The sequence below is a fragment of the Octopus sinensis genome, linkage group LG2 (assembly GCF_006345805.1).
Source record: "Octopus sinensis linkage group LG2, ASM634580v1, whole genome shotgun sequence".
Taxonomy (NCBI): domain Eukaryota; kingdom Metazoa; phylum Mollusca; class Cephalopoda; order Octopoda; family Octopodidae; genus Octopus; species Octopus sinensis.
In genome coordinates, this window is record NC_042998.1 from 121,596,776 (window position 1) to 121,613,751 (window position 16,976).

General features: G+C 37.5%; 1 protein-coding gene across 1 annotated transcript in view; it reads right to left on the reverse strand.

Moving 5' to 3' along the window:
* LOC115232455 (suppressor of fused homolog) overlaps positions 1 to 16,976 on the reverse strand; it is a 41,643-nt gene that overhangs the window by 6,140 nt on the left and 18,527 nt on the right. Inside the window, exons 2-8 of the mRNA XM_029802336.2 lie at positions 10,212 to 10,346; positions 6,188 to 6,327; positions 5,043 to 5,185; positions 4,228 to 4,313; positions 2,877 to 2,949; positions 628 to 802; positions 81 to 183 (exon numbers count right to left, since the gene is read on the reverse strand). Coding sequence (XP_029658196.1) covers positions 81 to 183; positions 628 to 802; positions 2,877 to 2,949; positions 4,228 to 4,313; positions 5,043 to 5,185; positions 6,188 to 6,327; positions 10,212 to 10,346 — 855 coding nt within the window. The remainder of the gene's footprint in view (positions 1 to 80; positions 184 to 627; positions 803 to 2,876; positions 2,950 to 4,227; positions 4,314 to 5,042; positions 5,186 to 6,187; positions 6,328 to 10,211; positions 10,347 to 16,976) is intronic.

Sequence of the window (16,976 nt, forward strand, 5' to 3'; positions counted from 1 at the left end):
TTACATAAAGCAAAATAAGAAAAGTAATTAATGGTAAAACAGTCATACAAGAAAAATTTTTATAAAAAATAAATATTTACTGTAAAACACCCTCGATATTTTCATTTTGTTCTGATAGTAATGAGGAGTTGACAAGGGAATTATGTAAACCTTTCTGCAAAACAGCTCGAATTTGTTCTGATTCTGAAATGCCAAAAGAAAATTTCTGGATAATAACTGTTTAGATTGTAGAGTTCAATAATTTATGAGGTGTGTGTGTGTGTGTGTGCGTGCAAAGTATGCCTCAGTGTGTTGTTTCTTTTGACTAAGGCACAAGTATAGTTGTTACTGAACAGATGATATTGTTAATTTAATTGCTCCTAGTATATTAGATACTTATTTTGTCAATTTTACAAGTTATCCTAATAAAATTTTACGTCAAAGTGTTTAGAGTGAAATTAAATACTGAGGGGTATTTAGTTTGGCAGTCTGTTTCTATAAACTCAATGAAGCATTACAGTAATGCATATTCATATTATAAGTAAGTGAAGGAAAGAAACGTTATATGAAATATCTATGTCCATATGAGGGAGGTGAAATGAATACATACACATACATTACACGAAACTGAGAGAGAGACTGATATACCTATATCTGATATATGAGGTCTTTCAAGACTACAGCGCCTTTCTTCTTCAATAAGACGATTCTCTTTATTGTCTTCATTGCCATGATTGTTGGAAAGTATTTCATCCCAGAAGCACCTACTGCTGACACCGCTAAGGTTAGAACCCTCTTGCTCAATACCACTGTCCACTCTCTCCTAAAATCAAAGAGGAAAAGCTTAATAATGGTAAAACTTACTATGACTTGCAGAGTTAGAGTATAGATAGTTGATGCTAACAGAATATGTAACGTGTAAACATTTTGAAACTGGAAAGAAAGGAAAATTACTTGCAGGAAAATACAATAAAGCTAGAACAGAAAAAGGCTTTATTCAGCAGAATTTGACGTTTATATCACACATGCACACACACATATATATATATATATATATATATATATATATATATATATATATATACACACACATACACAGAGTGGGTGCTGTGGGCATATGAATTTGTTTTATAATCACATGTACTCTTTCTCTTTTTTTTTTTTTTGGGGATTGTAAGATACCACTGTGTAATACCTTACACAAATGCCTTCTATTAAAGCCTTGGGGAAACTGATACTTTGTGAGAGGAACTGGCAGATGAGAATTGATGGAATGGAATTGAAACAGAATCATGGAATTGGTTTGACATTAGATTACATATCAAATTTCACGTCACTGATGTAATGCTCCTGTTTTTCACAAGAATGTTCAAAGTGTATGCAAAACAATCACATTTCAAAATTGTAACCTACTTATAATATCAGTTTCCACCAGCCAGAGTGAAAAAAGAATTACTGTGTGGCATTACAAAAACCAAACACACATTCACCTCTACACCCTTATGTCACTTGATTGCAACACAAACTTATATCAATAATTCTATTTGAATTTTTTGCTCTTTTCTGTTAGCAGACATCTCAAAATATTAAAATCTTTAGTTTTTAGTTTCTGACAGCTGTACTGTATAGAACACACTACAAAGGAATGGTCAACTAAAAATGTTTATATACATGCTGTACTTAGTTACCATTGCTTAATTTTAATTTTTTTCCATTACATAATCTTTTCACAACTAGAGAATTTAACCAAATTATAAAAAATTATGCCTAATAGAAGCAAATAGTATGCTCAAAATGTACCACAATCTTTTTCTCAACTTTTGACACTAAATCACTGTTTAACTCTTCTTAAATAAAAAATAATAATAATAATAATGAAATTATTGTATACAGTGCTCAGGTGCACCACAACTTGTCAGAAAGTGCATATAAAGTACATGCAGTAATGTAGAAATGTCTGGAAAGTGAACAGTGTATGAGTCAGATACATGCTTGTGTGTGTATGGAGGGGAGAAAATCAAGTGTAGTGTTGGCGAATCTCAGGAAGCATGGAAGTTTTGAAGGATGCAGTGCTCCGACAACTAACAACCGATGCCGGCAGTTTGTTCCATGCTTCAGCAACTCTCAGCATGAAAAAATGTTTCCTGAAGTCATGGGAGCTGTGCTGTTTTCTTACTTTGTAAATATGTCCACGGGTGTTAGATGGGTGGAGTTTGAAGAGGTGCTCAGAGTTATTGTTTGTGCGATGGTTGATAATTTTATGGGTGTCTGCCAAGTCAGCTGCCAGACGTCGGAGTTTCAATGTGTCCATGCCCAGGGAAGTAAGGCGTTCAGGATATGGCAAATGCCTGATGGAGGGTATTCTTTTGGTTGCACGTCGCTGAACAGCTTCCAGACGATTGATGTCCTGGGCAAGATAGGGGTTCTTATATTTTCTCAACAGGCATAGTTTTCATAACTATTATGCTAACATCCTTTTTACAAGTTCATCTCCATTCTCTAGATTGCTACCCAAAATAAATCAGTACATATTATAGAAAATATAAAATATCAACTTAGACAAGTTTGTTTTGTTCATTTATTTAACATCTCTGTTTTTTCATGTTAGCATGGGTTGGACAGAGACTTATTTAAGGCAGCATTTTATGGTCAGATACCTTTTCTATTTCCAACTTTTATGTGGTTTTTAAGTAAGAGAAAGTTTTCTATTCACTGGTCTTTGAAAGCATAGAAGAACTTGTCGTAATGACACCTTCCCAAAGTGATATATAGTGGGACTGAACCCAAAACCCTGTGGTTGAAAAGCCAACTTAATCATGCAGCATACACACAGCAAGTCTTAAAATATAATTGATGCATGATTAAAACATGTCTTTTTATAATCAATCAAAGCTTACTTGTAATGAAGGATCCAACTCAAAGATGCTCTCTCCTCTTCTCATATCTGTTATTAACCAAGCTCCTCCAGCCCTGTGAAGAGAAAAAATACATCATAGAAAAAGCTGTTATAAACGTAAAGTTGTAAGACTGTGGTTGTGGATCAGTAAGCAGGTAGGTATGTATACAATGTTTACATACATTTAGAAGGATATTTGTATAATGTTGGGAAAGGTATTATATCAAGTGCATGTTCTTTCTAATATTAACCATATCACAGACATTTCAGATGGAACTATTTTCAACCAGGTAGATTGAAGCAGCAAGACTAATGAGTTCTACCTAAGAAAACAACACAAACACTATAAGCAGAGTATGTTATAAAGCTTAATAAGTGGTCAGTAGTCCACTACTTCAAGTTTATAGCCACTAAATTCAACATAAGAAAAATCATTTGTAAGGAATTCTAAGATCAGAAGAAAGAGAAAACCATGAACTAATTCTAAAATACATGTTTACCTCAAGTCACCAGGAATTCACTCAAATTATCCTGCAAACATTATAGCATAAATACAAAAGTTGAAAAACCATTGGTCTATAAATTTGAAACAAATATTTAGTTGGGCCTTTTGTCAATTTACAGAGTTATTTCCCTTGATAAATTTCGTACTTGTGGTCAAAATTTTGTTCTTATATATTTAGAAGGCGCGTGGCTCAGTGGTTAGAGCGTCGAGCTTACGATCGTGAGGTTGTAAGCTCGAATCCCGGATCGGGCTACGTGTTGTGTTCTTGAGCAAGACACTTTATTTCATGTTGCTCCAGTTCACTCAGCTGTAGAAATGAGTTGCGACGTCACAGGTGCCAAGCTGTATCGGCCCTTGCCTTTCCCTTGGACAACATCGGTGACGTGGAGAGGGGAGGCCGGTATGCATGGGCGACTGCTGGTCTTCCATGAAACAACCTTGCCCAGACTTGTGCCTCAGAGAGTAACTCTCTAGGTGCAAACCCATGGTCAGTGTCTGACCGAAGGGGGTCACTATGTACTATGTCACTATATATTTAGACAATAACAGAAATATAACATAAAAATTAAAGACAGTTAATCAGTTTAGGTTGAATTTTCTGAAGAATTTCTCGGGATTCAACTAAATATTTGAAACTATTAACGTATAGTGAACTACTATGCTGTATGCAATAAAGAAACATTTTTGGCATTAACTAATATCGTTTATAATTATTTCGGTAAGCATGGGAGATAATTCTGGACATATTTCGAATTGTTATGACCTGGTAAATAAAAATAGACATCACAGTTTTGGGAGTTAAAGATTAGTGATTTAATGTAGCCAGAATGCTAAGCTGTAAACTTACACTGCAACAGAACGCAGCAACTCTATGACTCCAGGGCCATTCCAATGTTGGGCAGCTTTTAATTCTTCACTACAAACTCCTACAATCTGAAAATATAAGAGAGAAAAAATAAACATTAATATTGATTCCCTATATTTCACACATAATCCCAAATTCACAACAGTCTGTAAAGTCAATTGAACCACCCAGTCCACCAACCTCTCAGATATAACTGGTATTTATCATATTTTATCAATTCTACATTCATAATGAATAAATTCAACAATACTAGCAGGATTTCAACTAGGAATGTTTAGTGAACACAAATATTCAAAAGTGTTTTAACTATTTCCCAATAAAAAAATTTGTTTTTGACTTGAAGGTAGATGAATAAATAAATAAAGGACTTGATCACAGTTCAATTGCTGATCTCAAAATTATGGCTTCAAACATGTGCCAGACTTCTGATTTATATTTAAAATACTAACTATTATGATTTCTAACATAGAGGGACAGTCATTTTGAGAGAGGAACAGTTGATGTAAGTAACTTTGTACAGTTTGAACTCGGAATGCAAAGCATTCTACAGAGAAAAATCCATTTGTAACTGTAAATGGTTTGAACAGTCATTAATAGATAAACTAAAGATGAGAAGTGAGAGAGAAGTGAATAGACTGAATATGAAGAAACATAAAGGTGTAAAAAGCATGAAAAGTATCCTAAGTTAAGCAAGGCACTAATGTTTTAGATAAGGCAAAGAAAAAAATCCAGAGTAGCAATAGCTTACATGGTAAGAAGAGAATATATAAAAATGGGACAGAAATGGTGGACTTCACCTGTATGAAACTAACAACACCAAATGGTGTTAAAATTGGTTGCAGTTGTACATCTTCTGTCATAAGCATATGCTGAACACGAGATTCACTGCCATCCAATGGGGCATGCCAAGACACATGGTCACCACTACAAAGGATGTTTTCTGTTGAAAAAAAAATGTAATTATGTAATTAATGAATTGCAAAGATTGGTGCATATAAGAAGAGATAATTTATATCTGTACAGAAACAGTATAATTAACTAACTTGTATTATATTGTATATAAAACTGTATTTAATTGTATTCTAATCCACTATATTGCACATTGCTATGTTACATTGTACAACACTATGATATACATCATCATACTGTATTGCATTATGCAGTATTATTTCATGATATACCTCAGTATAGTACTATTTTGTAGTCTATTGCATTATAGTTATTATACTATGGCATATTGCATTACACTAAATTACAATCTTTTATACAATAATGCATTATATATCACTGAAGAATACTAAATTGTACTGATAGAGCCTCTATATGATCACTCAATCTGCTAGTAACAGCAGCCAAATCTCCCTTTATTCACACTCCATTGTCTTAGAAAATGAAATGTGGGATAAGGTAGCTCTAAATTCCCTGCATGTAGGAAAAAGATGGAATGGTTATAGCTGGAACACCAGGGACTAGACAACAACAATAATACCATACTGAACTATTTCACATATGACAATATTCGACTGGATTAAGGCAGTGAGTTGGCAGAAATGCTAGTATGGTGGGTGAAATGCTTGGTGGTATTTCGTCTGTCTTTATATTCTGAATTCAAATTCTGCCAAAGTAGAGTTTGCCTTTCACCCGGGACTTGTGCCTAGAGTAGAAAAGTATATTCTACTGGACTATATTGTACAGCTATACTATATTGCAGTGTACTATTCTATACTATCTTCTACATTATTACGCTACAGTAGAGCTGTAAAGAGGTAATGCCAAGAGATTTGAATATTACCAGCCATTGACAATCTACATAATCTCAAGCATCTAAGACCATATGTCTCATAAGTCTGCTGTTTTCAAATATGAAACAGGTCTAACTGTTGCTGTAACAATATGATACCCAAAACAATGCCTTCACTTCAAACTATAGATAAGTAAATACCTGATTGAAAGACATAACGTCCTAATGATTGCATTAAGGCAGCAGGCCATGTAGGGGGGTTCGTTTCACCTGGTTCTCGTCGTAGCCTAAATGTGAGCTCAAAACCAAATCCACTGGGACCATCATTATTGGTACTTCGCCTGAAAGGAAATTAAAACAACAATAAACAACATCTGCATTCTGAAGCATGATGGTCCTATAAGCAGTACTCCAAAGAGGAAAGCCTTCACAATTGCTGCCTACTTGGCATCCAACTCAACACAAAAATTAAATCTCTCAAAATTTATTCATTTCCATACCACCAGGCTCACAACTATGCACATATATATACCAATCACTTTAAACCAACAAAGCCTGTGGCCCTAACAATGTCAGCTCTATTAATTTCAAACAAATTTCCCCAGAGCTCGTTCCTATCCTCAACAAACTCTTCTCTCTCCTTGCAGGGGTATATCCTGATCTCTAGTAATAAGCTGGTGTAACCTTGTTAACTACTGTCCTATTTCACCCACTTCCAACAATTGTAAGTTAATGGAGACATCCACTAACAACAACCTTACCTTTCACCACAAACCTTTTGCACTCTTTAATGACCACTAATATGGCTTACATAAAACCAGATCTATTGGAGACCTATTGTCCTGTGTTACTAACCAGTAGACTCATATTGTCAAGAAATATTTTGAGACATTGTTGTTGCCTCCAACATCAGTGTTTGGCTCACAAATCTGGTAAAACTGCTTGCCTATAGCCTCCATTCATCTTTCATTTCTTGAATCAGTGGCTTCTTGTCAGATCATACCAATGCCCATGCATCGAATGAGTTGTCTCAATTAACTCTGGTTTGTCTCAGAGTTAGGTTTTGCCCTCACACTCTTCTTCCTGTACACCAAAAACTTACTTGCCATCACCTCCAACAACCACTCCTACAGAAATTATACCACCTTTTATTCATTCTTAACATCCCACATTCAAGTATCATCCATGTGTAACTTAGATATGCCAATCAGCTCTGACTATGAACAGGAACCTTGAAAATATCTCACAAAAGGGTCATGCCAATCTTGGTTTCTTCAAATACAAAGGCACAACACTGCACATATCAAGGAAACATTGCACCCAACTTCAAAATATGAACAACATGCAACAAGAATTTTCAAGTTGCTACAAATATTATGTCTCATCATCACTGAAGATCTCTCTTGGTAAATGCACATGTTCAAAACTGTATTTCAAAAACTGACCTTCCTCTTCAGACCCCTAATACCTATTACCTTTCTACAAAGCTCAGTTAAGATCTACAATAGAGCAGTACTTCTGCATCTGGGAAAGTGCTACTGTTATATATACTGTTACATATACTGATAGCATCCAAAGATAGGCCACTTGACTGCTTGGCATGAAGTACTAGACAACATACTCCAACCTTTGGCCCACAAATGTGCTATATTCTACCACTACTACAATAGCCTCTGCTCCATGGAGTTGGCTGATCTCATGCTACTTCCACTCAGGTACTCCTACTTCATTCGTCTCTCCTCCTCTTGCTATCCATATTGTATATGTGACATCCACATCAGCCACAACTATGATTTCACTTGGCTTGACGGATCTTCTCAAGCAAAAGTTTTGGTCACTGGTCATTACCTCTGTAAGGCTCAACATTCAAAGATCATGCTTCACTACCTCATCCCATGCCTTCCTGGGTCTACCTCTTCCACAGGTTCCCTCCACAGTTGGAGATTAGCACTTCTTTACACAGCTGTCCTCGTCCATATGTATCACATAACCATACTAGCATAGTTGTCTCTCTTGCAGACCACATGTACAGGTCTCACCAACCACTAGTTTACGCATTGACTACCAGATAAGGGATTGGAAGACCCTGTCAAAAGCTTTCTCCAAGTCAACAAAAGCCAAGTACAGAGGTTTATTTTAGACTCCTTCAGCTGCCTTACCAGAACTATAGCATCTGTGGTGCTTCTCCCTGATACTGCATCTCATCTAGACTCTCTCCCTAATTAGTTGGGCTATGGCTCTCCCTGTGACTGTCATCACCTGATCCAACAATTTGATACCTCTGTAGTTACTTCTATCTAAGGCATCACGTTTACCTTTGTAGCTGTTGACTATGGTGCGACTACACCAGTCATTGGGTATGATTCCTTCAAGTACCACCTGATTAAATATACAGATGACTAGATCATAACCCACACTGCCAGATATTTTAAGCATCTCAGCAATTATTCCTGATGGGCTGGGGGCTTTCCCCAAGATATCCTTCATGGCTTTGTCTACAACATTACTGTCTCTTTGGATTGCTGGTCCTTCTGTTGGATCAATATCAGGCAGACTCTCCTTCTCCAATGAGTTCTTTACATTCAGTAGCTTTTCATAGTGGCACTTCCAAGCCTCTTTCTTTGCAGAGTCACTAACTACAAGTGAACCATCATCCATCTGAATACACTTCTCTCTCTCAACATCACAATTTTCCCTGGCACACTGTCTTGCAAACTGAAACACATCAAGTCACTGGTCCTCATGCTACAGAACATTAGTAAACTTCTTCCTTTTTGCTTCACCCCTGGCTAAGTATACCTGCTTCCTAGCTTCTCTTCTAGCTGCCTGGTACAGCTCCTTGCTACCCTGACACTTCTAGTCCTTCCAAGTCTGTTTCTTTGTTCTAATGGCACTGTCAACTACATTGTTCTATCACCATGTCACTCTAGGTCTGGTTGGAACTTTGCACCTCCCACAAATTTGTTTGTGGCTCTCAGTAAGTTATCTTGTAGAAACTTCCAGTTATCCTCTATACTGCAAGCTTGTAGCTTCTCCCACTTCTCATCAAATGCTTCAGTTAGGAAGTCCCTAAACCTGACTATTCAAAGGATCTTTAGGCTTCCAGATCTTTCTTTTCTGGACTGGTTTGCTTCTTGGGTTCCTTTGTGCCTGTAGCTTAAAGTCACTAATGAGTAATCTTTGCTGAGGGGTACATTCTTCACTAGGGAAGGCCTTTGCATTTAAGAGCAACCATGAAGCCCTTTTTCTGGTGAGAATGTAGTAAATCTGGCTAGAATGGTCACTGGATTTATAGGTTATCAGGTGACTGGCTGGCTTTCTGAAGTTGGTGTTGCAGATCATTAGGTCATTTGCATCACTGAACTCCAGCAACCTTGCTCCCTCCTCATTTTGGAAACCAATTCCATGGGGCCCATGCACTCCATGAAAGACACCTGGGTGCTGCCCAACATGTCCATTGAAATCACCAGCCACAAAGATAAGATCACTGTCATTTATCTTCAAAGTCGCCTGAAAAAGAGTGTCATAAAAACAGTCCTTTTTTTCATTTGAACAGCTGGGGAGGGGGTGGGCATAGGCAGAGATGAATGTTGCTATGCAATTCTGCAAAACTAGTCTAAGCTTAAGTATCCTATCACATATTCTGACTACTTCAATCACCTTGTTTATCCATTTCTCAGCTAGAAGTATGCCAATACCTCCTACCCCATCACTGTTGCCCTCACAAAAGAATTTATACCTATGCCTTTCACCAGTGAGGATCCTGGCTGAAGCTCCCTTCCACCAAACTTTTTGGATGCAGCATACATCAACATATCTCACAGAGAGTTAGTAGCTGTTCAAGACTGAAATATTTTCTGGCCCTGAAGATGAATCTTTTGTGATACATTCAGTCATGGACATGTAAGAGAATGAGGACATTTCTTTAAGTTGCTTAGGCTTAACTCTTGCGTTCTGCATAATCTTCTTGCAAGAACTGCAAACCAATACTTTTCAGTTAAAGCCATAGAAACAAAAGCCCCCATTAATCTTTGTGGTAAAATACTAAAAATGGCAACAAACTATTAAAAAAATAAAATACACTGATCTACTCACTTATTATTATTATTATATTCAGAATACTGAAATTTTCCTAAACCCACCTGCTTATATTCTTGAGGAGAAATTAGAAGTAAAATGGAAAAAGAAAAAAAAAGTGGAGGGGTAATTTGATAATTTTACTTACTCATGCACACGGCCATCACCATGGAGATCAGATAATCCAAAACTAATGTAATGCCAATGGGGAGGGATGTTTCTGTTTGGATCACCAGAGTTGGCATACATACTGATATAGTCCAAAGGATCAGGTCCACCTAACCTGGAAGAAGAAACATATAAAATTAATTGGTTAGTTGCCATTTCAAAACAAATAATGAAGAAAACAATTCCCACAAGAGCTTACAGATGAATGGAAAATAGAATTCAGCTGTTCTCACTCAGGTGAAGGATTATGAAATATTTTGTAAGTTGTTGGTCTAGTATTACAAGAGAACTTTACCTGTTCAAGAGAAACTCTACAGGTGTGATTACATTGGGTTGCCAGCAACTGAACCTGACCAAAATGCAAAAAGCCATCCAATCACTTGTTCAATGTTTATGCATTGCTGATTTATGGGTTTGTGTCAAACAGCTTTACGACTTCACCAGCCCCAATTTCTGCTATCCTAATTTCCCTGATTGTAATCCTATAATATTTTTATTTTTGGATGAGATATTGAGAAAGATACCAACCACTCTGCCTGCAACAACCAAGACTAAGCTGGTGGGCAAAGTCAAGGAGGGAATCAAAGATCTTCCCAGGTTCCAGAGTCATCTTGAGGCTATGTTGAAAGCTAAGGGCAGCTACATTGAGTAAACTGTTATCTCCCAGCCATAATGTAGTTGATAGTTTTTGAGTTTTTCAAATATTTTTATTTTTGGATGAGATATTGTGTTTTCTTTTCCTTTTATCCTGAACACCCTGGATCTATGAGCTTGCGCACACACACACACACAAACATGTTTCTGTATGTACATATACAAAGAAAACAATAAGGTGCACATAGTTTCTCTTTGAATTCCCTCAAATGTCACTATTACCACCATTGCTAAGTAGATCATGGAGCATTACTTGATTAGCTTTAAGGTTAGAGAGAGAGAGATTTTAAAAGACACACTGTTGCACCTCATTCACCTTAACTGTACAATACTTACAACTCTGATTTTATGTCTTAAAGATAATGTTTAGTTAGTGTGATTATATATATATATATATATATATATATATATATATATTATATATATATATATGATGAAACAAGCATTCGAAATACACAAAATAATTGAAAGTAAAAGACAATCAAAGTCTCTCAAAAAATTCCTCACGGGTGCTAAATTACCTTCCACAACTCCTACACCAACAGTCAAAAAGTGTGGCCGCTCTAATTGTGCGACTTACATCAATCTTATTGAAGACACAACATACAAATTCAAATCAGGACAAATTTTTATCATAAAACATTACTTTACATGTGCTTCAAGGAATTTAATATATGCTATCAAATGTCAAGGATGTAATGAAGATTACATAGGTCAAACAAAGCTTACTCTAAGAAATAGGCTGACCATTCACTGACAACAAATATGAAACTCCAGTACTAGACAGGTTCCACTGAGTGGACACATAGACATATATGCAAAAAATATGTCCCCCAAATTCCAGGTCTTCCCACTCTACCTATGTTCAGTGAATACTACAGAGAAGCACAGATAAAGAGAATACTTTCATACAAAAGTATGAAACCCAGACTTAACAAATAACTATTCACACACAAAGCTCATTCTGCCACTTAACATGAGGAACCTACAACCTAAACTTTAGCCACTGGATGACATACAAATGATTCCTGTCTACTCTCTCACCTGACAGATTAAATGTGGAGTGCCTTGATTGTAACTAAATACATTCACTCAACCGTGTCAGCCTTCCTGTTAGGTGCAAAATGTACTGCTACAAGACACTAATGCACAGATGTAGCAGGAGATATAGAGAAGGTTTTAAATTTAATCACATGCTCATTCTCTACAAATACTTAACAGAAAACATTCAGAGCAGTGATTGTTTAGTACTACCACTAGACTCGTTCCATCAACTGTGTCTGCCTTAACTTATGATGCTAAACATTATCACTTGATACTAACACACAGACGTAGCAGGGGAACCTACAAATATTTCTAACACCAGTCATTTGACTATCCTCTACCAATCAAACTCTATTCAAAACATATACTAATTTGAGCCATGAACTTATAAAAATAAGGCAAGCTTCAGAAGCAAAATAGCGATGATATAAGCCATGCCTCTCTATTTCAAAATTTTGAAAAGCAGTGTAAACTGTGAAACTGGTTAAATCTTTAAATATCATAATAAAAACATTTTAACTATTTTCAGTGTATTTTCAACTTCTATTTTTCCAATATTTCTGCCCATGTGGAATAAAATAACCTTGTTTTCTATATACATATATATGTATCTCTCTCTTTATATATATATCATCATTATCATCATCATTTAGTGTCCGCTTTCCATGCTAGCATGGGTTGGATGGTTCAACTGGGGTCTGTGAAGCCAGAAGGCTGCATCAGGCCCAGTCTGATCTGGCAGTGTTTCTACGGCTGGATGCCCTTCTTAACGCCAACCACTCTGTGAGTGTAGTAGGTGCTTTTTACGTGCCACCCACACAGGTGCCAGACGGAGCTGGCAAACGGCCACGAACAGATGGTGCTTTTACGTGCCACCGGCACAGGGGCCAGGCGAGGCTGGCAACGGACACGAACGGATGGTGCTTTTACGTGCCACCGGCACGGAGGCCAGTCGGGGTGGCGCTGGCAACGGCCATGATCGGATGGTTTGCTTACTTGTCACCGGCACTGGTACCACAGCTGCAATTTCCATTGATGTTGATCGAATTCGATTTTGGTTCTGCTTTCTGATATCTGTTTTGATTTGGTTTGATTTTATATATATATATATATATATATATACATACATATATTGAGAGAGAGAGAAGACTACATTGGTTTGGTTTAGACGTGATGTGTATGAATGAGGACAGCTGCATAAAGAAGTGCGTGGTGCTAAAAGTGGATGGTACCTGTGGAAGAAGGAGAGCCTGGAAGACATGGGTGAAGTGATAAGGATCAATCTCAGGACATTGGGCTACATGGAGGAAATGACAATGGACCGAGATGTCTGGCGATATGAGGTTCTTAAGACACACCCATGTCAGTGAAACTGAGTTCTAGAGGTGCTGTGTGCTCCACCCACACTTAACAAGAAAACTTCTCACAAACGTTACCACAACAAAACAAACTATATCTCTACATCTCTTCTCTTGCTTGCATTTCAACTTCATGCACTATGCTTACCTCCTACTCCCCAATCCTGTTCTCTTGGCTCTATCTCACTGTATCATATCATCGTTATCCACTAGCCCCCTGACCTGTGCATTCCACCTACATGTAACAAGAAAACTTTTCACTCACCCTACCCCAACAAACCAATCTACGTCTCTACATCTCTTCTCTTCCCCAGGTTTCCTCCTTTATACGCTATGCCTACCTCTAACTCCCCAATCCTGTCTTCATGGCTCTGTTCCTCTGTATCACCCCAACTCTATATATAACCAGGTTATCGACCCCAACTCTATATATAACCAGGTTTTCGCTACTCACTCTCCTTCCTCCGCACTCTTTAATCACACTTCCTTCGCAATATCCTGCCACTTATATTATGGCATTTGAACCTCAAGGTTATGCCCTGGTACTTGCCACCATCTTTATCTCTCTCTTCCTTTACTCAACCATCCCATTTATATTCTGATCGCCGTCCCTTGTGAATATGCCTAGCACTTTTTCACCATCTCTATCCTGCTGTCTCCCACTCTCTCTCTCTCCTTCTCCTGCATTTCCCTCAGGTTGGGTAACCATGTATTTCCTTTGCAGCAGCACACCTGTTTCTGTTTTCATTCCTGATCTCTCTATCTCTCTCTCTCCAGTCAGGTAACATTGTACCTCCTCTACAGCAAAACACCTGTTTCTATCTCTCTGTCTCACTATAACCTTTCATCATTTGACACAAGATCACTTCCTGCAGTGCCCCCTTCCCTCTGAAAAGAGATTTTTTTGTCTTGCAAGTACTTGGTGACCCTGTAAGAGCAGGTGCCACTTAAAAGCACTCAGTCCACACTGTAAAGTGGTTGGTGTTTGGAAGGGCATCCAGCTGTAAGGAGCTTGCCAAAACTGACGTCACCTGTGCTTGTGCCAGGTAAAAAGCACTAAGTCCACTCTGCTGAGTGGTTGGTGTTAGGAAGGGCATCCAGCTGTAAAATATCCTGCCAAAACAGTTACAGAAGTCTGGTGCAGGCTTCTGCCTAGTCAGACGTTAAATAATGATCATGATGATATATATATATGTATATATATATATATATATAGGTTAGCATGAACCTCTTGTTCCTTCAGTCATTGCTACTTCTGTCAAATATTAATAAAATAAATAAATATATATATGGGGGGGGGTAGACAAACATCCATATGTCTTTATCTACATATACATACATATCTAGATATTAATTTATCTATGCACATGTATAAATTTATGCGTGTGTATGTATAAATATATGACACACACTTACATACTGGTGTTTCCTATTATGTACCCCCACCCTTGTTCATTACTCACTACATTAACTTCTATCTCCACCTGTTTACTCCCTCCTCACACTCTTCTGAAAGCACTCATTCTATCATCTCCTCCCACAACCCATTGTTCATATCCTCTCTTATGCTCACAGTCTTGTTCCTTAAGAGTGTGCTCTAGTAGTCCATCATTACCTTCTTTCTATCTTGTTCAGGCATGTATCTCCTCTATAGCAAGACACCTGTGCTTGTCCCTCTGTCGTATTTTAGCCTTTCAACACCTGGCATAAAGCCAGTTATCTCCACATTCCCCTCCCAAACATTTTCTCTTACTCGTATGGTCTTTTTCCTTTCTGTCTTGCAAGTTATATAGCAACCTCACTAGTGCCAGTGACATAAAAAAAACACCCAGTTGGAATTATGAAAGGCATCCTGCCATAGGAAACAGGTCAAAGATGACATAGGAACTCGTTGCAGACCTGCAGATGGCCTATTCCCCGTCAAATTCACCAATCCAAGCCAGCAAGGAAAGCAGATGTCAAATGATGATGATGATGATATATATATATATAATACATTAAAAGTGAAGTTCAACTTTGCTTGCTTGCAATGTCACACAGCCAAACTGGCACATAATAGGAAAATAATTTGAAAGTAAAATGCTCCTGAAGTGTGAAGTCAAACGGAATAAAACAAGTTTTGCTTAAATCAGGCCAGTAGTTATTGAGATATTCAGGTTTTGGGGGTATAAAACCCAAAACAGTGCATAATGGGAAAATACTCCAAAAATAACTTGACACATTATGATGGGCAAAATAACTAGACACATTATGATGGGCAAAATATTTTTAAGTGAAAATAACTTTAAAAATATGGTAAATATTTCATAAAAGACCTGTTGGTAACCTCAGTGTGAAATAGTTTTTTTCCATAGGTTTTTTTTGAGTGCATTCAACGTATCTCACCTCCAAAGATTTAGCTGCTACTTCTAGCACACCCTGCTACCACGCAACAGCTATTTGCGATAAAGAACCCGAAATACCTGTTACGTAGTAGCAGGGCATCCAAGAAATAGCAGCCAAATCTTTCCTTTTCCTTTTATGTGTGATTTCGATGTCACATTTGTTGAAAGCATGTGAAATAACATGGAAAAAAAAAAAACCACGAAGCAAAACTCCATTGCTGGGAAACTCAGACTTCCCCAGTGACCCACCGGATCATGGGTAGTCTAGTATGTATATATATATATATATATATAAAATCATCATCATTATTTCATGTCCATGTTCCATGCTGGCATAGGATGGAGGATTTAACAGAATCTGCTGAGCCCAAGAACTGCTATATAGTGATCATCATCATCATTTCACTGTCCACTTTTACTTGCTCGCATGGGTTAGATAGAATTTATTGAAGCGGAATTTCTATGACGGGATACCCTTTGTGTCACCAACCCTTACTTGTTTCCATATAAGGTAGAATTTCCCCATGACCAGACATGTTATCATGGAAGATTAGAAACAAAGAAGACTGTTTGTGTGACAGTGAGGCTTGTTTACAACTATCACCTGACCTCAAGGGAAGGACATAGTAACACAATGGGCTTCTTTTAGTTTCCCTTAACTAAATACTTTGGTCAGCCTGGGGCTATAGCAAAAAACACTTGCCCAACGTACCAGGCATTGTGCATGAACCTAAAACCATGTTGTTGAGAAGTAAACTTCTTACCACATAGCCATGCCTGCATACACACATACACACACAATGCATGTGTGTGTATATATATATATATATGTGTGTGTGTGTCTATATATATACGTGTGTGTCTATATATAGATGTGTGTGTCTATATATATATATATATATATGTGCATATGTAAAAAGCACCATTCAAGCATGGCCAATGCCAGCACCACCTGACTGGCACCCGTGGTGGTGGAATGTAAAAAGTACCCACTGCAGTCTCAGAGTAGTTGGCGTTAGGAAGGGCATCCAGCTGTAGAAACATTGCCAAATCAGATTGGAGGCTGGTGCAGCATCCTGACTTGCCAGTTCTCAGTCAAACCGTCCATCCCATACCAGCATGGAAAATGGACATTAAATGACGATGATGGTGATATACATATGTGTATACACACACACGTGTGTATATGTGTGTGTATGCGTGTGTGTGTGCATGTGTGTGTATAAAATTTAAATTCATAAATACATAAATATACCTATACATCCCACTTCACAGCTTTCCATCTACCATTACCAATTCTTTTCC